This window comes from Peromyscus californicus, unplaced genomic scaffold, assembly GCF_007827085.1.
Source record: "Peromyscus californicus insignis strain IS unplaced genomic scaffold, ASM782708v3 Scaffold_24__1_contigs__length_46423439, whole genome shotgun sequence".
Lineage (NCBI taxonomy): Eukaryota > Metazoa > Chordata > Mammalia > Rodentia > Cricetidae > Peromyscus > Peromyscus californicus.
The window spans coordinates 11,964,381-11,985,680 of NW_026294535.1; the positions used below are offsets into that span (position 1 = coordinate 11,964,381).

The 21,300-nt window shown below is 48.1% G+C and overlaps 1 protein-coding gene and 1 non-coding gene across 4 annotated transcripts in view; one reads left to right on the forward strand and one right to left on the reverse strand.

The window, feature by feature from the left end:
• Window positions 1-16,899: 16,899 nt before the first annotated feature.
• Trnad-guc (transfer RNA aspartic acid (anticodon GUC)) lies at window positions 16,900-16,971 on the reverse strand. Its single transcript has one exon. It is a non-coding gene; the product is annotated as a tRNA-Asp (tRNA).
• Window positions 16,972-17,313: 342 nt separating this feature from the next.
• Lta4h (leukotriene A4 hydrolase) overlaps window positions 17,314-21,300 on the forward strand; it is a 35,549-nt gene continuing 31,562 nt past the window's right edge. For 2 of the 3 annotated variants that reach the window (XM_052753128.1, XM_052753130.1), the window contains exon 1: window positions 17,315-17,609. In XM_052753128.1, the coding sequence (XP_052609088.1) occupies window positions 17,451-17,609 (159 nt within the window). In that variant the 5' untranslated portion in view covers window positions 17,315-17,450. Of the gene's footprint in view, window positions 17,610-21,300 lie in introns of all 3 variants that reach the window. The other variant, XM_052753129.1, reaches the window with a different exon arrangement.

Sequence of the window (21,300 nt, forward strand, 5' to 3'; positions counted from 1 at the left end):
TCTTTAACGGTTACTGTAACACAGGTAATATCATATGTAGTTTATACTCCAGTTCCTCCATTGTGCCGTGTGTGTGTGTGTATGTGTGTGTGTGTGTGTGTGTGTGTGTGTGTGTGTGTGTGTGTGTGAACAGCCATGCAGATATATCACAGTAACACAGCTTCCAAAACTATCATTTCTCTTTCTGGCCCCGGTTTCCCAAGGTCTACTCTTACAGACTTCATTGAGCAAAGTGTTGCTCTACGTGGCCTACGGGTTTTCATGTGACGAAACAACCCAAAGAGTCCCACACAGAGTGACAGACTGTGCATACGGACTCTTGGGCCTTATATTCATGTTAGGAGTGTCAAGCGCTGAGATGGGGTCGATGGTCTTCCTCTTCCTGGTGTGTTCCTAAGTGTGTATGTGTGAGAGACCACGGCCAGATGTTCTCTGGATATTTCAGTCTTTGGAAACCCTCCAACCTCCTCCCTTAAGGAACAATGGCTTTTGAAACGGTCTAAGTGAAAGGAAATCCATCTCATTTTCAATTTTCCATGCAGTAGGGAGGAAAGGAAGTCAGGGGGAAAACAAAAGCCTGCGGTGAGGTCAGGGCACAGGGCTGTGCAAAAAAAAAAAAAAAGGATGTGGTCTGGGGTCCCTTTGTCTGACTTTCAGCCCTACCTAGCTCTGCCTGTTCAAGTTGAGTGATCTGAGATAATTATTCATTTATTGGAGCCTTAGTTTCTTCCCCTCTGAAATAAGGTTGTTGATGATGATGATAATAATAATAATAATACTTCACGGTACAAGTTTCCAAGTACTTCTAATGACTATCTCGGTCCTTCTGTGTCGTTGTGAAGTTTCCACCTATCAAATCGGAATTGGTCGATGTAACTAAAGATCTGATGGAAGTGGTCACAAGGCTAGAAAGATCACTTTCCAGTGGCTTCCATTTCCTCCACTTCTGGGGTCAGGAAACCCCAGGGCCTCCTTGTACAGATCACCAGCCACAGTAGACTCAAGAGCCGCAGTGTGGACAGCCGTCTTGTGTACCATGTGATGGATCCACCCTCCAATATGCCTGGGAGGTTAAAGTGTGTCAGCATCCATCTGGGCTTCCAAAACCAAATGGCATGTGCTACATGCCTTGGGAAACACAGAAATGTATTTCTTATCATTCCAGAGGCTGGGGAGTCCGAGCTCCAGCTGCCAGCAGAACTAGTCCATTTCCACGCTCTTAGCTGGTGCAATCTCACTGTATCCTCACACGATGGAGGGACAGGGAAGGCTTCTTCAGAAGGATGCTAACCTCAATGATGAGGGCCCCACCCTGCTGACTTAGTGATTTCCCAAAGGTACCACCCTATCAGTACCTAACCCTGGGGTCAGGAGTTCAGTGGATAAATCTGGGAAGGACAAAACACTCAGACCAGAACAAAGTGTGAGTTCTTCTGAATTTGCCCTTTGTTTCCAAAGTTCGCTATCTGCCATCAACCGCATTGGAAACATTTTCCCTGGCCATCACTCACCCAGACTTCACACATTTGTTCAGGAGTGGGTCCCACTGTGTGATAGACACATGTATGCAGCAAGCACCCAAGGGCTTGCTCGAGATGCAAAGTCCAGAGTGTTATCTGTGTACCCGGCCTGTTGCACAGGCATGGCTTATGAGATGTCCACACAACTGTATTTTGTTCACCATCCCTTTATCTTCTCTCAAGGGGCCAGCTCTTCCCAGGCCCCCAGATAAAACCATGTGTAGGCTCATAATCATCTATGGATACTTGGGAAACTCAGAATTCTATGATCGTGCTTCACAATTGAAACCCCAATTTAGTGTCCGGAACACAAGCATAAGAGAGTATCTCAGTCCACGCAGGCTTGTCATGATAGAACTACAAACGATTATTCTCAGTGTTCTGGAGCCTGGGAGGGCAAAGATCCAAGCAGATGTGTTATCTGCTGAGGGGCCCCTTCCTGGCTAGAGTCTTCTTGCTGCATTTTCATTAAGCGGAGAGGAAGCTCAGGTCTCTCTTCCTTTTCTCATAAGGGAACCGATGCAGGGTACCACCTTTCTGACACCATAGAGACATAATTAGCATTCCCGCATCCTTATGCCATCATCTTAAAACTCCAACATACAAAATCGGGGTGCGGAGCTCATTTAGTCCGTATCATTCTGCCCACGGGACTCTCAGATCCATGATTTCCTTGTATGCAAAATATATATATATATTTTTTTTCTGCCCCAACAGTCTCCAAATCCTGCTCTCAGGTCTCGTCAAAATGTGACCTCAGGGGTTGGGGATTTAGCTCAGTGGTAGAATGCTTGCCTAGTAAGCGCAAGGCCCTGGGTTCGGTCCTCAGCTAAAAAAAAAATGTGACCGCAATCAAACATGTGTGAGACTTGAGACTCGTCTGGAAACAAACTCCTTTCCAGCTGCTCAAACGTTCTCTGCAGTCTTCCAGCTGTGCACCCAGACGAGTTCTGTTCTCCCTAAATAAAACGGCAGAGAAGACCCGGGCCTTTCCTCTATTCTAAGTATGAGAAATGGGAAGGGAAAGGGGGTCAGGGGTGAGTCCAGTAGACCATAAATAACTCGAGAATAACCGTTTCTGACTTCGTAGATGCTCTAAGGCATTGGTCCCATCTTCCGGAGGCGCTGGTACATTAGCATCCTTTGGGCTGGCCCTGTCCCTTCAGCTCTCTGTGAGGGTTCCTCCCCCAAGACTCTGCTACCTAGCAGAGTCCTCTGAAGCTGGGGCACCCAGGGGTGCACGCACTCTGGATCTGTTGTGGGAGTGGCGGTCACAGTTGCTTTTGGGTCCTTCCCAAGGGTCCTTCCCCCCTTGTCTTGAAGAGGTCTTTTCTTTTGTTCACCAACTTGCCTCCTCCTGTTTGGGTTTCTCTGCTCCCTTTGGTCCCAGCTGGTACTGTTTTTGCTGGTATTTTCCCGTTGCCTTTCCTGGCTTCTGTTGAGATGTCTGAGTGAAACAATGTTTCTCTTTCACAGTAACCTCCTTATCAAGCCACACCCACAGCTGTTTCTTCAAAACATGCTTTCTGAGTTTGCATTATACAAAGTTGAGTTGTTTTTTTTTCACCTGCAAGTCCTGGCTCCTTTTTTGCTTAATAATTTCTTCTTTAACTCACCTTTTCTTTTTCTATTTTCTTGTCAGGAGGAACCAAACTGCTCTTTCAACACGGTTTAGACATTGCCTCAGTCCACCACACAATTTCGTGGCTGACAGGTCTTACCTTCCACAGAACAGTAGCGTCTACACACAACTCAGTAAGCAGCGGGCTCTTTCCCACTTATAATACGATTTTTATCCATCCCCCCAATGCTACGTCCCCCATTCCCACCTGAAGCCTTCCCTAGCACTTGCTTATAATTGAAGATGGGGAGGCTTGCTCTCCGACTTTCTCCTCTTCATTCAGGACCATTATCATCTCTCCCCCCCCCCCCAGCCGAGGACCGAACCCAGGGCCTTGCGCGTGCTAGGCAATCCCCACCCCCACCCCATTATCATCTTTACCAATCCACTTATGTCAATCTTCGCTGTTGCTCACTTCTGCCTCAGAACATCTCCCCCAGCACCAAACCCGCATCCGCAAATGTATGCATTTGTTCGAGTGGCCCTGCTCCTGGCGTCCCTTTCTGTCCCAGTCAACAGAGGCTTCTGTAACAGGAAGGGAGCAACAAGCCAACCGTAGGGGCCGATCATTCTGCTCCAAGGCAAGGTCGGCAAAGTAACAAGCAAAGCAGTGTTGACAAACCTCAGCTCATCTGACCAAAGAGTTGTGAGTCTGAGGCCAGTCTGGGTCTTTAAAATAACTCTTTTTAAGCTCCCAGCCGAGCGAACACCAGGTTAAATAACTGACTGTCCACAGCATACTGTGTTACAAGGCTGGGCGTTTGTTGCGTTACGTGTATTGTCCGTTATTTGTATTGATGCATTTTTTTCCTTATATGATTTTTTAACTCGTGATGGGGTTATCTGCTGTGGGATGGTCTGTATGTCAAGTGTGTTGCTGATTGGTCAATAAATAAATCACTGATTGGCCATTGGCTAGGCAGGAAGTATAGGCGGGACAAGGAGGAGAATAAAGCTGGGAAGTGGAAGGCTGAGTCAGAGAGACACCGCCAGCCGCCATGATGACAAACAGCATGTGAAGATGCCGGTAAGCCACGAGCCATGTGGCAAGGTATAGATTAATAGAAATGGATTAATTTAAGATATAAGAACAGTTAGCAAGAAGCCTGCCACGGCCATACAGTTTGTAACCAATATAAGTCTCTGTGTTTACTTGGTTGGGTCTGAGCAGCTGTGGGACTGGCAGGTGAGAGAGATTTGTCCTGACTGTGGGCCAGGCAGGAAAACTCGAGCTACAGTTATCTCTCTGGATAAGTGACACAGTCTCCCATACTGGTCATTACTGCTTTCACACTGTGGTCCTCATTTCCCGGGAAGCTTATAAATGTTCAGAGAACAAGTGGACATCCAGACTGCTTAATAAACGCTAAGGATGTCTGATTCTTAGTGAATCTCACTAGGGTATGCTTACCCTGTCACGAATGCCCAACTTTTTGTCCTAGAGTTTGAGGGTTCTAGAGCTAGCCCTCGCCAAATAAAAACCAAGGGGTGAGGGAAGAGGGAAAAGTTGAAAACCTCAAAGGAATCTGGGAGGTTGCTGAGTTGGGGCCATTACGAACAGACAAATGGATCATGAACGATCAGTTAATTTCTGATTTCGTAATTTTTTTTCCTAATCCAGTGATTTTCCTTAGAAATAAAGAAGAGATGGGAGAGCTGGCCCCGCCCCTCACGAGATGTGATACTAGGGAGAGCTGGCCCCGCCCCTCACGAGATGTGATACTAGGGAGAGCTGGCCCCGCCCCTCACGAGATGTGATACTAGGGAGAGCTGGCCACGCCCCTCACTAGATGTGATACTAGGGAGAGCTGGCCACGCCCCTCACCAGATGTGTTACTAGGGAGAGCTGGCCCCGCCCCTCACTAGATGTGATACTAGGGAGAGCTGGCCCCGCCCCTCACCAGATGTGTTACTAGGGAGAGCTGGCCCCGCCCCTCACCAGATGTGGCATTAGGGAGAGGTTCCCCCCCTCATCCCTTGCCTGGGCAGGGCGGGAGAGCTGGCAAGCTGACCAACTCAGCTACCAGCCATGCCCAGATCCAGGGCTTTGAGTTGGCTCACCCCAACATCTACTCCAGCCAAGAACTCCTGGGACATGTGAAGGGGCCAGTCCTGCAGATCTTCAGGATCTCCACGACACAGGGCAACAGCAGGATGTCTGAGAGGAGCCTTGGTGAAGATCCAATATTGATGGCATTGCAGAAGGCAGAGGCCTTGAACCAAACAAACCAAGGACTCATTGCAATGACCATTTGCAAATAAACTTGTCTCAGCACCCCGTGACACACCACCGTTTCTACGGCAAGACTTGTTTTGTTTTTTTAATTTTAATTTTCCATTTTCTTTTGGGGGAAGCTAGGAGGTTGGAGGGAAGGGATGGACGGACTAGGAAATAAGTGAGATTGGGGTGCATGATGTGAAACTCACGAAGAATCAATAAAAAATTATGGGAAGAAAGTCGCTGTGAACACAGTTAAAAATAAATTTGCAGAAGTTAAGATTATGGCTCATACAAATATAAAATGAGCACATGTTAAAAAAGGAAGGAAATAAAGAAGAGAGTGTGCTGGAGAGATGTCTCAACAGTTAAGAGCACATCCCGCTCTCCCACACAGCCTGAGTTTGGTTCCCAGCACTCCTGTAGGGCAGTTCACAACCACCTGTAAACTCCAGCTCCAAGAGGCCTCTTCTGACCTCCATGGGCACTTGCACTAACATGCACACACTCCCAAAGTTAAAAAATAAAAAACTTTAAAAAAAAAAAAAAAAAAAAGAGGAGCCTGAAAAAATTACTTGTGGACGTTTCCAGGAAGTTGTCCTCTTCCGAAAAACCACCACTTCTGTTTTTGGGGTGTTTTTATTTTCCTGCCATCCTCCCCTCCTTTGTCCCTCCCTCTTTCCACCCCTACTTCCTTTTATTCATCTTCTGGTGAGGGTCTACTGTGCTGTTTGCATCAAGCTAGACGCTGTGAGAGGATTAAAGCACCTCTAACTATGTAGCTCCACTCTCATTATTCACAGTCGCTATGGTTGGTAAAGCTGCACTAAATGCTAAATTAGTGGACACTGAGCCATGGCTCTCAAGGGACATACAGGCTCCTGTCACAATATTTTCACCAGCTAATCCATACATACTCTCATTTTATATGTGTTTTTGTTTAAAGATGCATTCTGCAATAGAGCGCCGGCTCGTTAACATTGGACTCACAACCAACAGACTAAGTTACGCCTGACCCCAGCTTATGGAACACATGCGTGTCCTCTCTAAAGCACTTTCTAGTCTTGAACAGATGAGCACCAGACAGCAGGTTGGCACCCACCATCCAGCCCTGGCTGGCTTAGAACTCTCAGTGTAGAATAGGCTGGACTTGAACTCAGAGATCCACCTGCCTCAACCTCCAAGGGCTGGGATTAAAGGCGTGTGCCACCATGCCAAGCTATTGTGGGATATTTTAAACAGTGAAATCACCAACTAAAAGCATAAAATTGGGATGTGACATAAAATTATGGGGGGGGGGGGTGACATAAAATGAGGGGTGGCATAAAATTGAGAGGGTAACATAATACTGAACTGAAAAAAAAAAAAAAAAAGACACTTGCTCACAGTAAGAGAGCAGAAACAAACAGGTCAAGTGTACCTGTGTGACCGTGGTTGAAACTACGACTCTGGTGGTTCCATTTTTCGATTGTCAGTCTGGAGCGTCTAACTGTGAAAGCTCTGTGAGTGTTGGCTTGGGAGAGTAAGCTCTAACGAGTAGGTGCATCTGCAAAGGCGGAATTGGTGAACAGCGGGGAATAAATATTTATGCACGCAGGGGTCCATAAAGGTCACAATCCGGATATTAAGGAACAAGGCTGGGAAGATGCTTACGGAGAAAGAGCTTGGGGACAGAGGAGAGACAATGGGCTGCTGGGAGCCTTCTCAGGAAATGGCCCTTGTGGAGGCAGCAGAGAGGTTCGGTGTCCCGAGACAAAGGAAGTAGAATTTGCCTGCAGGAACAGCTTCTCTATTAAAAACTCATAGCCTCCATTTGCACCCCGTCATTGTGAGCGGCTATAATTGGTCAGTGGGTAAAGGAGAGACAGAGACACGTATTGTGAGAAGGAGAAAGGCCAGGCCACTGAGGGCTGGGGAGGTAGGGTTCAGCCAGGTATGAGCTTGCCGGATCTGTGGATCTGTGAGAGGACCTGAGCTCAGACCCGGAATTCCCATCCAAAGGCTAGGCACTGTGACACATACTTGTCATTCCAGTACTGCAGAGGCACAAATCCCTGGGATTCACTGGCCAGCAGGCCTCGCCCATTTGACAAGCTCCAGACTAGTGAGCAAGATAGATGGCATTTGGAGGGACACCAGCGGTTGACCCCTGGCCTTGACATTGCATGCACACAGGCATGCCTGCATGCAGCATGTGTACCCCCCCCACACACACACACACACAGAGCCAACTGGATTAAGTGTTTTGTTTGTTTTTCTGGATTGAACCCAGGGCCTCACAATTTCTGGGCAAGTTCTCTGCCACTCAGCTGTAGCCTAGCCCCCATGGGTTCCTTGCGTGGGTTTGTTCAACTCTGAATCAAGGAAGACTGGCCCCGGGTGAGAAATAACAAAATCGTGCTTCCTCAGATGTGGATTTGCGGACGAGAACATGCAGGAGGAAAGGCTTCCACAGTGGGTCCTTCACCCGTACAAACATGTCATGAGCAAGTAGGAAGAAACTACCCTGAGGACAAGAGAAGCCGAGCTCAAAGCCCACAGAAATCCTGCCCTTGCTTGCCACACTCTCCTCAGATTTCAGGTGCTTGGGACAAAGGCGTAAGTTCCTGTTCTGATGAAACAGCCCTGGATAGTTACAAGGAAAAATGTAAGCAGAGCTGAAATCTCTGAGTCAGACCAATACGGGTAGAGCTGAGCTTGCAACCCGGCACACCTAGATAAGAGACAAAAGCAACAGGTAAGCCTGGAATCCCAGCGCTGCAAAGACCTTTTCCCTGTAACTCGACAGTAGCTGCTTCCCATACTGTCGCCTCTCCCCAAGCCAGGCAGCTGCTGGGTGTGTAGAAAAACCACACCAACTCGAGTATCCTTGCTGCATTCAGTGTTCTTGTGTGGTGAAGTAGGCCCACAGGAAAATTCCCAGATGCAGCTGCAGCTGTCCCTTCTCCAAAACACCACAGCAAAATCTGGCTATGGTCCGTTCACCAACCAACATACAGGAGAATGGCCATAGAGACACCAGTCATAATAGCCGAGTCTGAAACTTTCTCAGAGGCCATCCGCTGTGGAATAGACGAACTGTGGTGTGTCCGCACGGGAAACACTGGACAGCAGTGAGAATACACAATCTAGAACTATACACAGCAATGTGGAGGAATCCCACAGACAGCATTCAGCCGAAGGAGCTAAGGAAAAGGAAAGTATACACTGTGCACTTTCACTTAGATATAAGAAATATCAACCGCAAAATAGGTCAAAGTGATACACAAATCTCAGACAGTAGTTAGCCTCAGGGAGTGAGGTTTAAGGAGACCAGAAAGGAATATCAGGGGTGGATCTAGTAGGTGGTAGGGATATTTTTTTTTCCCCCTATGGAGTGCTAATCGCTCGGTTATAGCCAACTTCAAGTTCAGGGGGCAATCCTGAGCAATGAAATCTCATTCATCCGTCCACTCACTGATTTGTTTATTTATTGGACAGCCATGCAAGGGGAAGGGAAAGATGTGGTTTGGGACTCTCTAGGAGGGGAGAATGTTTCAGTGTCTGGTTCTGGAGTGCACATTAGTGTGACAAGGGAATACTGATGTAGGTGTCCGGCACAATGGGTGGGTCCTGACGTAGCTGATGAACTCCCCCAACTAAATACTCCTCAGACTCCAAAAGTAACCTTTGAGCCTCTAACTTCATTTGCACATGAGTCACCTGGGGATCTGGTGACATGCAATTCCAGTTTTCTGAGATCTACATTTTTCTTTCTTTCTTCCCCCCCCCTCCCCCTTTTTGGTTTGTCCAGACAGGGTTTCTCTGTGTAGCACTGGCTGTCCTGGAACTCACTCTGTAGACCAGGCTGGCCTCCAACTCTGAACTCACAGAGATCTGCCTGCCTCTGCCTCCGGAGTGCTGCGGCTAAAGGCGTGCGCCACCACTGCCTGGCTGAGATTCAAATTTCTAATGAGACTTCTTTTTTTATATATATATATATAGCATTTTTATTTTATAATTAACTTAATTTCCCATATCAGCCGTGGATTCCCCCAGGATCCCCTCCCACCCACCCCCACTTCTTGAAGGCGATGCTGGTGGTCCTCTCACACACTTTCTGTGGGAAAGAAAGTCACCGGATCAACAGAGAGAGATTCTCTGGCTCCACCAAGCACAGCTTGACAGTCTATTTTGTTCAGGTCAGCTCCTCGGGAGCACACAGGCAGAGAACAAGAGCAAGCCCATGTGGGAGACACTCTGCAAACCCTGGCTGCTGTGAGCTCTGGTGTGGGAAGCAGATGGGAGCTGGGAGGACGCCATTTAGACTGTTTTACAAAGATGGAGAATGTCATCTCGGGTGCATTTTTTGCTGGCTTCCTCAATTTCCCGGGCCTTCTCTTCACATGAAGAGACCAGAGACGTGAATATAAGCGCAGAATCCCCGCATAAAGCCACACAAGGGGGAAAAAATGATAGTACAAAATGGAGGAAATGGGTCAGGATGGCCTTAACTATTTTGTAAGTTAAACACAAATATGGTAGTTGAAATAGTTTCTTCTCCTTTCTCACTTATCCCAGGGAGGAAGCAAAGTTCACACTCTAGATCAGTGGTTTTCAACCTTCCTGATGCTGCGACCCTTTCATACAGTTCCTCTTGTTGTGGTGAGCCCCAACCATAAAATTATTTTTGTTGCTACTTCATAAGTGTCATTTTGCTAGTGCTCCTAATTGCAATGTAAACATCTGTGTTTTCTGACGGTCTTCGGCGACCCCTGTGAAAGGGTCTTTTGACCCCCAAAGGGGTGGCGACCCATAGGGTGAGGACCACTTCTCTAGCTCAAATTGGAGGGATCCAAGGCCTGGTGGGGGAGGAGGAGAGCCTTGCTAAGGCTGGAAGGAAGGACTATCAGGTCGTGGACGCTGAAATATCTAGGCTTAAGGAAGCCCAAGGCAGGGGCCTGAGGCCACTTCACTTCAGCCAGGTCAGCTGTGGGAAGGGGTGGCCGCAGAGGTAGGTGGGTAAACAGGAAGCCACAGAAGGCTGTGCTTGTTTCCCTTTTCTGGTTTTGAGTGGAGTGACCCTGTTTTTTTTTTTTTTTTTTTTTTTTTTTCTCCACATCAGTACATTTTTGGAACTGAGCCGGTTAATGCATTAATTCCCATGAAAATTCAAAAGGCTTCGGAGGTTTCCTGCTGGAGTATCTACCCCTTGGCTCTGTTCTTTTAGCCAGAGAAAGACTCCTCTTGCTCCCAGGCACATGCTGCTGTGAGTCTCTTGAGACTCTTTCCAGCAATATTTTTGTAGGTGTATGGGCACGTTTCAAGTGTCTTTTCCTCTTGCCTGGCACACAGAACAGCACACCATCCATAACGGTTTGGGCGCCCTCCGTCCACACCGCTCTCCTGTCTTTCCAGGTTACGAATTCTGACTCTGTCTCTGGTCCTCTTGTGGACTCAGCCTTAGACTATTTGTTCCTACCTCCCCCAGCCGGCACACTCCCCTGCCAAACCGCTCCCAGGCAACTGTAGCTAACAACATCGTCTGACGCTGGCCTGGCCTGCTGGAAACCTGTGACTAAGGCCCTGGGGGGGGGGGGGGGGCCTTAGAGGCGCCCTGACTGTGAACTATCCGCTCAGTCTCTCTTCCTCCTTGACACAGACATCTTATCACCTCTTCTTCCTCGTAACCGGCTCAGCCTCCCTGGTCTCCCCCCTCATTCTTGACCCCTGTCTGCTTCCTTCTTCAGACAAGGAGGTCCTCAGATGCTCCCCAGTTCATTTCCTCCTCTCCACCCCTACCTGCCTCTGCACCACGCTCTGCCTCTCTTCCCCGTGGCTATGGGTAAAGCCCGGCTAAAGCCTGCTTCTGCACTTGTAGCCTGGATCCCAGCCTCTGGCAGCCAGGGAGATGTTATCCCAGCCCCCTCCCCACAACCTCCCCCCTCCCCCGCCCCGTCCTCCTAGCCTAGATCTCCAGTAACCCTATCTCTATGATCAAATATTTCTAACAACAAATACGCTTTATTTATTTATTTTTTTCTGATCTCCTTTACAACAGAGTTCTTCGACACCAACAGATCTGTTGGTTCCTGTTGCCTCCCAGTCTTTCCGAACCCTTCTTTCAGTTAGGTGTTCAAGGCCCAACACTTCTGACGATGCATCGAACTATCCTGGTTGGGCAACTTCAATGACTTTGCCGTTGCTCAACCCAGCAGCCGAGGCTTAGCCCTTATTTAACGAGGAACAGCATTGGACAGGGCTGATACTTCTTTTCTCCAAATGCTTTCCCCATTTCTCCTCGGAGACGCTTATTCCATTGCCTTGCCTCCTACAGGAGGGGCTGTTGTCCCCAAGTCTCCGTGGCTAGCTTTTCCTCTTGTACCATCTCCACGCTGAGCCCCCCAATTCCCCTCTACAGTCCACCCCCCCTTCCTCAGGACTCCACACAGTCTGTGCAGAAACGACTACAAAGTTACCATGTAAAAAAATGGAACACCACCCCCACCCCCCACCCCCCCACCCCCCCACCCCCCCACCTCCCCACCTCCCCACCCCCGCCTACTTCTCCCCACAGCCCCCTCGTCCATCTTTGTTTGTTTGTTTTTCGAGACAGGGTTTCTCTGTGTAGCTTTGCGCCTTTCCTGGAACTCACTTGGTAGCCCAGGCTGGCCTTGAACTCACAGAGATCCGCCTGGCTCTGCCTCCTGAGTGCTGGGATTAAAGGCCTGCGCCACCGCCCGGCTCCCTACCTGCATCTTGGTTAATCGAATTACAAATTACGGTCTCCTGGTTTCTTAGGCCAATGTCTTGACATCATCCCTGACTCCTCCAATTGTCTGATGTCCCATCTCTGCTCTGAGCAGAAACCCCATCAGCTCTCCTTTCAAAACTCACACTGGGCCGGGCGGTGGTGGCGCACGCCTTTAATCCCAGCACTCGGGAGGCAGAGCCAGGCGGATCTCTGTGAGTTCGAGGCCAGCCTGGGCTACCAAGTGAGTTCCAGGACAGGCGCAAAGCTACACAGAGAAACCCTGTCTCGAAAAACGAAAAAAAAAAAAAAACAACTCACACTGGAGTTGATTGTACTTTCTCGAGGCTACTCGTGACTGTTGGCCAACCCACCACGTTTCCCACCTCAGAACTCTTCCCTCTACTCTAGTTATCAGTAAAATGCTACAAAATTTGACATAGGAGACAAGTTTGTCTTTAAAAAAAAAAAAGGCCAAAAAAAAAAAAGAGGGCAATAGGGAAGGTAGACTTGAAATAGGTTCTTTTTCTTGCCTATACATCTCAATGCATATCCTCTTCAATCTGTCTTAAATGGTGCCAGAAAAAAATATTTTGTAAAACATGGTAGAAGAAAAATTCTGAGACGAACTAAATTTAACAACAAAGGCTGATGGTGAGGGGAATGGGGAGAGACCAGGGAGACACTCGGGTAACACTTGGTTCCCGTGAAAGAAGAAAGACTGTCCCATACTCCTGAGTAAGTGTTAGAGCATTGCTTAAATATCTTCCTCTTGTCTCCAGGGAAACTTGTCAGAACGTTGACTGAGGCCAATCCGGAAGTCCAGGCCCTTCAACCTGTGGATAGCAGTGACCTCAGTATCCTTTAGGTCTTACCCCAAAGCATCCTCATAATATCTTGTCCTACCCTTTCTGTCTACAGCTGATAGTAGTTGAGCGTGAACTTAAGCTTGCCTTATTGAAATGCTCTCATCTCTTGGGTCTGTTTGATCGGATTTCCAACTGCACGCCTTCTTGCTGCTGGAAGTTGTGAATCTGTCTCTCAGGACCCGGCCCATTTCTTGCTAACAGCTATTGACCATGAACCCCTGTCATTTCAGAGATGCCTCCGTGAGTCTGGATTTAAGAGCAGGCGCTCCTAGTTATGCCCATGAGACGAATCCCTTGGCACCACCTCCCAGGCAGGTCTGCCTCACAAAGTCTCGTAAACTAACTACTCAGAGTTGCGAGCCAGGGGATTTCCAGGAAGGATTTGGAGACAGGAAAGAGTGGGAGCTGTTCTTGGAAAGCTAAAGCGTGAGGACGAATAAATGTGTGCTACAGCCTGGCAGGAAGAAAGTAACAAGTAGGGACAATCGGAGCCCAGAGGGCTTTGGAGGTAAGGGAGAAGGCTGGAACCGGAAAGGCAAGCAGGAACTGGATCCAAAGGTCTCTGGCCAGTGTTTCTGTCATCCAGCCATCAGCACCTTTCAACTGAACAACCAGCAGAATGTTGCGGAATATTACTTTAACTAGGCAACGATGGGTTACATTTGCTTATGCTGCAGACTATTACTTTAACCGTGTAAAGGTGTGTTACACTTATGTCTGCTGCCTTTGTTACCGATGTAAAGATGTGTTGCATGTGTTTAATCATGTAAAGATGTGTTGCTGTTGCACCTTGTCTGCCTAAGGCACCTGATTGGTCTAATAAAAAGCTAAGTGGCCAATAGCTAGACAGAGAAAGGATAGGTGGGGGTGGGCAGAGAGAATAAGGAGGAGAAATCTAGGCTCTAAAGAATGAAGAAAATGAGAGGGATACACCTGGGTCAGCCACACATGCAGCCACCAGCCAGGAGACACAGAATAGGACATACAGAAAGAAAGGTAAAAAGCCTTGATGCAAACGTAAAGAGAAACAGATTAAAGTAAGAGCGAAGGCCGAACATTCAGAAATAATAAGAAGTCTCACTATCATGATTTGGGAGTTGGTTGGTGGCCCCAAAGAAAAAGCCTGGCCCAGTAGAGTTAGGTTGCGTCTCAACCTGCAGGTTTCTATTGTTTGCTCAATCTCTGTCATGTAGAGTACGAAACTGAGTTACTTAAATAGTATGGTGTAAAGCAGGGAATGCATTTCTGCAAGAAAGAGGCAGGAGGCGTCCCAATGAGAAGATTTCAGCGGAGGACCAGACTATATAAGGCAGAAAGCCACTGTGTTCAAATGCTGACCCAATCCTGAAGAATGTCCAACTGAGAAATCCAGATGGACTGGTACATTTTTTTTCCAAGTCAAATCTAAGCAAACTAAGATTCTCTGAAAAAAAAAATGAAAAAATAGCAACCCATCCCACTACAGAACAGTGAACTTATATGAAACAAGACTCATCTTTTATTCCTTTAATATAATTTTCATTTTAAAAATCACACAATATATTAGCTGTATATTATTGTAGATTGTGAATGATAGGTCATTTTTGTTTAAATGCCAAAGCTTTCTTTCAAAACAAATATTGCTTTCATCTGCCAAATCTCTTGGGTTGTGTTAAGATAGGAAGTGTCTCTCCAAAATGCTCCTATGTTGGCAGCTTGTTTTCTAGCTGGTGAAACTATTTGGGGGAGCTATGGTGACTTTAGGTCCCTGGTTGTGGGTACATGGGGTGTCTTGTCCTGCCTGCCTTTCTGTTTCCTGCTGGCAGTGAGATAAACAGGCCCCCCCCACCCCCAACACCCCCACCCCACCCCCTGCCACGTGTGTCTGCTGCCTCCATGTTCTGTGTGTGTCAAGCACCCCAAGACTGAACCCTTTGAAGCCATGAAATAAAATCTCTCCTCCAAGTTGTCCTCAGGTTTTACAGCCACGGTGACGAAGAGAAACTAATGGAAATTGCATGCTAAAACATTACGGCATGTCAACATTGGTGAGATCTTGGAAAGTTGTTATTATCGTTGCTGTTGGGTTTTTTTTCTTCCGATATGAATGCATTTATTTTGATCAACTCTATCCCTCAGTCCACTTCCAGCTCCTCCCAAGTCTCTCCTTCCTCCTCCTCTCCCAACTTCATATCCTTCATAAAAAAAACTCCACTGAGTCCGACTAGAGCTGCCCATATGCAAGTGGGTATAAGGCTGTTCATCGAAGCACTGGAGACCCTGAAGAAAACCAGCTCTCTGACTTTCTCTCCCTGGGATCTCGAAAGATTTAAGCAAGGAAGTGAGATGACTAAATGTCGAAGAATGCTCAGACAGATAACACATGGAAGAATAAAGACTAGTCTGATCAACAAGTTTTCAGACTTTCCCACTAGCCCACGATAAAATGACAGCAAACTGATACCGGTTGCCACGTGGGAAAATCAGTTTTCTCCAGAAGTATCCACACTTTGGGACAGGCCCCATCCCCAGGAATAGTCGGTCAAAACAAACTCAGTGGTATTTTTTTTGTTTGTTTCATTTTGCTTTGTTTGGGCTTTTTTTTTTTTTTTTTTTTTTTTTTTTTTTTTGGTCTTATTGGTCTTTTGTTTTTCCTTTTGGTGGAGTTTCTTGTGTTTTGTGTTTCTTTGTCGTCGTTTAAAAGTGAGAGAAAACGACATGAAGTTGGGCGACTAAAGAGGTTGGGAGGAACTGGGGGAGGGGAAAACGATCAAAATATATTGTATGAAAATTTTTTTCAGATAAAGAAAATTAGTACGTCCCACTCCTAAATAACGGCAGACTGACAGACATGGGCAAGGGCTGGGCTGAAACTGACGCACGTACAGCTAGGACCAGCTCCTAGCAAAGACTGAAAACATCCAAAAATAACGCTGTCTTCAACAAATTTATTTCTCTTTCAAAAGACACCTGAAGCAGTGAACAGAGGGGTTCCATGGTCCCAGTGATGTGGGCCATTTCTGGCTAGTGGCTCCTCCTATTTTGCTTATCTCTTTCTCAGCACACAGTTCCAAGTCGACGCTGTAATGCGCGGTTAGATTTGTAGCTCTTAAATCTTACCTTCTGGAGAACAGAAGAGCGGTTTGGTTTTGCTTATTGCTATTGTGAAGGATACTTCACAGAAGCCATACTCGACACTCTGCTTCCGTTGCCTTGGTCAGAACTTAATTGCTTGGCCTAAATGTAAGGAAGATGCTCTGTCAAGCCAGCCCCATCTCAGGAGCTCTCCCCGCGGTTATGTTACCCCTGACCCTCCCCGAAGAGGTGACACGTGTCCCTCCAGAACTGAATGTACTGTGCTGCATGGCCCTGCCTTGAAGCCAAGCACCACGCTGGGTAGGTCATTGGAGCATCTGGGAGTCGAGTGCACATTAACCACTGGTTTGGTTAGAGATACCCACTCCCCACGAGCCCTTTCCTAGGCAGCCCCGTGTGGCAGAATGCACTTAACATCTGCAAATTACGTTGAGCATTTGCAGTCTGTGTGAAGCAAGAGGGAACTAGGATTAAAAAAACGTCTTTGTAACCTTTTAGGGAAGTGGTTAGAAGAGAGGTGAATTTTCCTGTCTTTCAAAATATGCAATGTTTGCCAGTGTTACAACCCCTTTTCAGGGACTTAATCTGGTGGGACCCGCTTTGCTGAATAACACAGGTCGTTCCTCATTTCTCAGGCCTTCTTAAAAGTTGCTTAAAATGAAAGTACCTGGCATCTTCTTTAACCCTCCTTTGCTTTTTACAGGAGGCGGAGCCGCGCTAGACGTGCTCCTGTGGCCAGCGTACATACCACCGTTTGTTTTTTTTTGTGTGTGTGGTAATACTGTTTTATTCCGGTTTAGGTACTTAGGACTTGGAAATATCCAAGAGAACCCGGGAAAAGCCCGTAAAAATAAAACAACATATGCCTCCCCGTCGGGGAATCGAACCCCGGTCTCCCGCGTGACAGGCGGGGATACTCACCACTATACTAACGAGGAACTGCATGGGGTTGGGCTTTCTGAGAGACCTTTTATCTATTCTAGACCGCCCCGCCCTCAGGAAGTGTACGCCAATAGCCCTCGCATTTCGTGGTGCCATCGTGGCTTCTCCCGCAATTGAACCGAGCTAAAATGGAAGTGTTCCATTCGCTGTCTCCACTCCACTCATCGTTTCCCTTAACCCCCGCTTCCCCTGCTTGCAGACGCTCCCCCCCCCCATCGGTCCCCCCTCTCACCGCCCCCCAATCCCAGGCTGTCTAGCGCTGGCCTGCTCGCGCGGCACCATGGGATTGGTAGTTCCGCCCCGCCCTCCGCCCAGCCTCCCGCAGGCTCGGAGCCTCCCTTTCCCGGCGTGCACCGCGCCGCCTCCCCTCGGCGCTTCCCTCCGTGCTGCTCCGGCTGGCGGTGGGGAAGTCTGGCCGGCAGTCGAGCGTCTTGGGTGCTGGCCGACCGACGTGCGCGCCGCGCCTCCCAGAACCATGCCCGAGGTCGCCGACACTTGCTCCTTGGCCTCTCCGGCCTCGGTCTGCCGAACCCGGCACCTCCATCTGCGCTGCAGCGTCGACTTCGCCCGCCGGGCGCTGACCGGGACGGCCGCGCTCACCGTCCAGTCTCAGGAGGATAATCTGCGCAGCCTGGTACTACGGGGGGCGCGCCTGGGCAGCGAGCGCCGCGCCGGGCCGCGCCGCTGCTCCCGGGGCCGCTCTCCTCCCGCTCCTCGCCCCTGCTCCCCCCCGGGCGCGGGCGGGCGCGCGCGAGAGCCCCGCGATCGCTGATCGCTGGCTCTCCCCGCCCGGCCCCTCTTCGGGGCTGCCGCACCTCTTTGTCAGGTCCCCCCTCACCCCTTCCTCAGCCCCGCTTTTGCATCTGCAGCCTCTTGCTTCACCCTCCTCGTAGGAGGGCCTCCTCCTCCTCCTCCTCCTCCTCCTCCTCCTCCCGCTCCCTCCCTTCTTCCTGGGCCCCCTCCACGCTTCACCCCTCACCCACTCCTGAGATACTCCATCCTCCCCCACCCCCATCATCCCGGTTCCCAGCGCTTACTACCCCTACACCCTCTGCCCCCCCCCCACTTCTTCCTTGGCCCACGTCTCAGAACCCCGTCCCACGTCCCCGACTTTTCCAGCCCCTAGGGTACTGTCCTTACTCCACAGTCTCACCCAGCTCTCAGATCTCCCATCCTGTGCTTCAAGCCCCTTAGTGGTGCCTGCCCTCCCACTTGGGGTTCCCTGCCCTCCCCTTTGGGGTTCCCTGCCCTCCCCTTAGGGTTCCCTGCCCCCTCCCCCTAGGATTCCTTGCCCTCCCCCTTAGGGTTCCCTGCCCACCCCTTAGGGTTCCCTGCCCCCTCCCCCTAGGATTCCTTGCCCTCCCCCTTAGGGTTCCCTGCCCACCCCTTAGGGTTCCCTGCCCCCTCCCCCTAGGATTCCCTGCCCGCCCCTTAGGGTTCCCTGCCCCCTCCCCCTAGGATTCCCTGCCCACCCCTTAGGGTTCCCTGCCCACCCCTTAGGGTTCCTGGCCCTTTCCACCCTGCTTTGAGGTGTCCAGTCTCTGTTGCATAAGCAACCTCTGCTCTTCAGGGCCCCTTCCTGCTTTTGCTTCTTATCACCACTGTCTTCTAATAGTTTAAGAACCCGTGGGACCCTCCCGTCTTCTAAGGATGACTCAATACAATTTTTTTTTTATGAGTAGTTCCAAGGAGCAAGTCATTATTGCACTTTCTATAAAATGTGTCCTTCTATAAACTCTCTAACCCTTTGAATAAACGTTTGTTTAGAATCGTGAACTATTCCATAGTTTGATCTGTTCCGTATAATCTGTAGTCAGTGTTCTTATCTTATCTGATGGTCTCGGGATCGAACTTTTTCCTTGAGTCATAGAAGAGTATTTTAGAAATAAATGAGAGGAACAGGAAAGGACCAGCAATATTCAGCCTGCTAGCTAGACGATGTCTTTTGCGGCGCTGTTTGGTCGTCTTTACGGACCCACAACAGGAAGCAACCAGGGCTGAAATTTAGGAGTGAAATTAATGGGGGTCCATGATTGGGCGAATTGGAAGTGCAAATAACCAGTGATTTTGCCCTTAAAATCTTTTTATTATTTGTTTGTTAATAAAGCACTTAACTCTTATATTGGCATATAATTACTGAAAATACTGTAAGAAAGAAGAATGAAAGCTTTACAGGCGAAGAAGATAGTTCTATTTCCTTATAGACTGCACTTTGGTCTTGAAGTCCCGGCTTGCTATCTCTTACTGCAAGGGCAGCTTTGCCCCAGCCGGGCAGAAGTTCAGTCTTCTTGGGATTCAATTTCCTTTTATTAAAAGAAAGTGACTTTGGCTGGCCTATCGCTGCTTCATAGGACCTTATGCCACCCTTTATTGTGTAGCTAGAAAGCTCCACCTCTGCTCAGAAAGTCAGTAAGAGTTGGAGGCTTAAGTATTTAACACAATGTCTCAATCTTACAACTGATCTGGTATCGTTTTCCCAATCTTCAGAAAAGTAAGACTTTAAAATTTTTTATTTCTGGTTGGCATATCTGTTGAAGGGAGTAGCTGAAGTTTTAATGTTCAGTTTTCTGCAAAAGAGGTTATTATAGTACAAAGTAACATCTGTTGGTAATTGTTTTGCTTGTTTATGACAACAGTCTTGAGACCAAATGCTTGGCGCTAGTTATATTTATTTGAAGTTAACTTATTTCTTCCTCAGTAGATTAGGAATTCCTTTCTTGAGACAGTGTTTCTCTGTAGCTCGGATTGGCCTTGAACTCAGTATGTAGCCCAGGCTGGCCTCAAACTTTTGATCCTCCTATCTCAAGATCCTGAGTGTCGGGATTACAGGCATGAGCCGCAATTTTTGGCTTAGATTTAAGGGAGGAAGAAAGTGTCTTTTCGATCTGCCTCTGAAATTCCTGGTTTATCACTTGGCCTGCAGAGAATAGTGAAGAGTTTGATTAATAGAACAGATTCAATTAGAAAGCAGTACCTAAACTGAAGATGGCTAACAGTGCTGTCTATGTCCCAAAAGTGTCATTGCACCATGCCTTTCCACTTGCCCAGAAGTTGGGTCTTTTTTACTACTCTGTTCTTGAAGTTTGTGGGGGTGTCTAACGGTCTCTCTAAGAGGACCAATTCCCTCCTTTCTAAAATCCTTTCCCAGGTTTAGGTTAGTTACCCTGAACCTCGCTACTCAGAATTTGTAACTTCCAAGCATTTGTTTCTTATCCTAAAATTTTCCATTTCATTGAGGTATTCTTCAGTTAGTGGCCCCGAGGGTTTTGTCTTATGGCCAAGGTCAGCCACCAGGAATGGAGGGAGCCAGGCAGTGAGTCTTTCTGCATGCTGCACAGCCTCCGGGCTCCACCGAGTACAGTGGCTGAGCTGAAAATCATATCAGGGTAGTTTGGTTTTTGATTTTGGCTTTGTTTTGTGTCCCCCCCCTCCCCCCGCCCCCAGACAGGGTTTCTCTTTGTAGTTTTGGTGCTTGTTCTGGATCTCACTCTGTAGACCAGGCTGGCCTCGAACTCACAGAGATCTGCCTGGCTGTGCCTCCCCAGTGCCAGGATTAAAGGCGTGCACCATCATGCCCAGCCTCAAACCTGCTATTATTTAGAAAAAAGCTTGAGATTGATTAACATATTGCAAAGACTGGCCGTGTAGCTTTGTTTGCCTAGCATGTGTGACACCTTGGCTTTCATCCTTAGGACCAGGAAAAATAAAATTAAAATAACATACACAGTATAATAAGATTTAAAAAAGGAATCTAGAGGAAGAGAATAAATGTAAGAGAATCAAGACGTGGCATTAGAGCCCAACCAGACACAAAAAGAAGTGTACTGTGTAAAGTTGACGTGGAGCTTCCCAGCAGTCTGTGCAAAAGGCAAAGTGACTTACTTATGTTGCACGTCACCTGTTTGGGAATGCAGAGCCTTTTTGTGTGTTGTCTAAAGAGGGACACTGACATATAGTAAATCATTTCCTTAGGACCTTCTATCATATGCAAGGCAGTGTCTTAATGTCTATGTAGATAGCTTGGCTTTGGGACTAGTTGGTGTGCAGTGAATGTTTGCTGGAAGGTCCAATTCTAACTCTTCAGTTACCAGTTTCCTTCCCCCTGTTTTAGATGACAGTGATGGTCAATAACCGGAGTGAAATTTGAAAGAGAATTTCTTACAATCTTTGGAAAGAAAGGTTGAGGTTTGGGATGGGCTCTGTAGCTAAAAATCGCGTTTTCTGTCTTGTCTTGGTCTAGAAGTTGCTTCATGGGAAAATTGCCATCTGATAATTTTCAGGTACTGAGCTAAACCATGGGGGTGCAGACCTGGATAACATTCTCT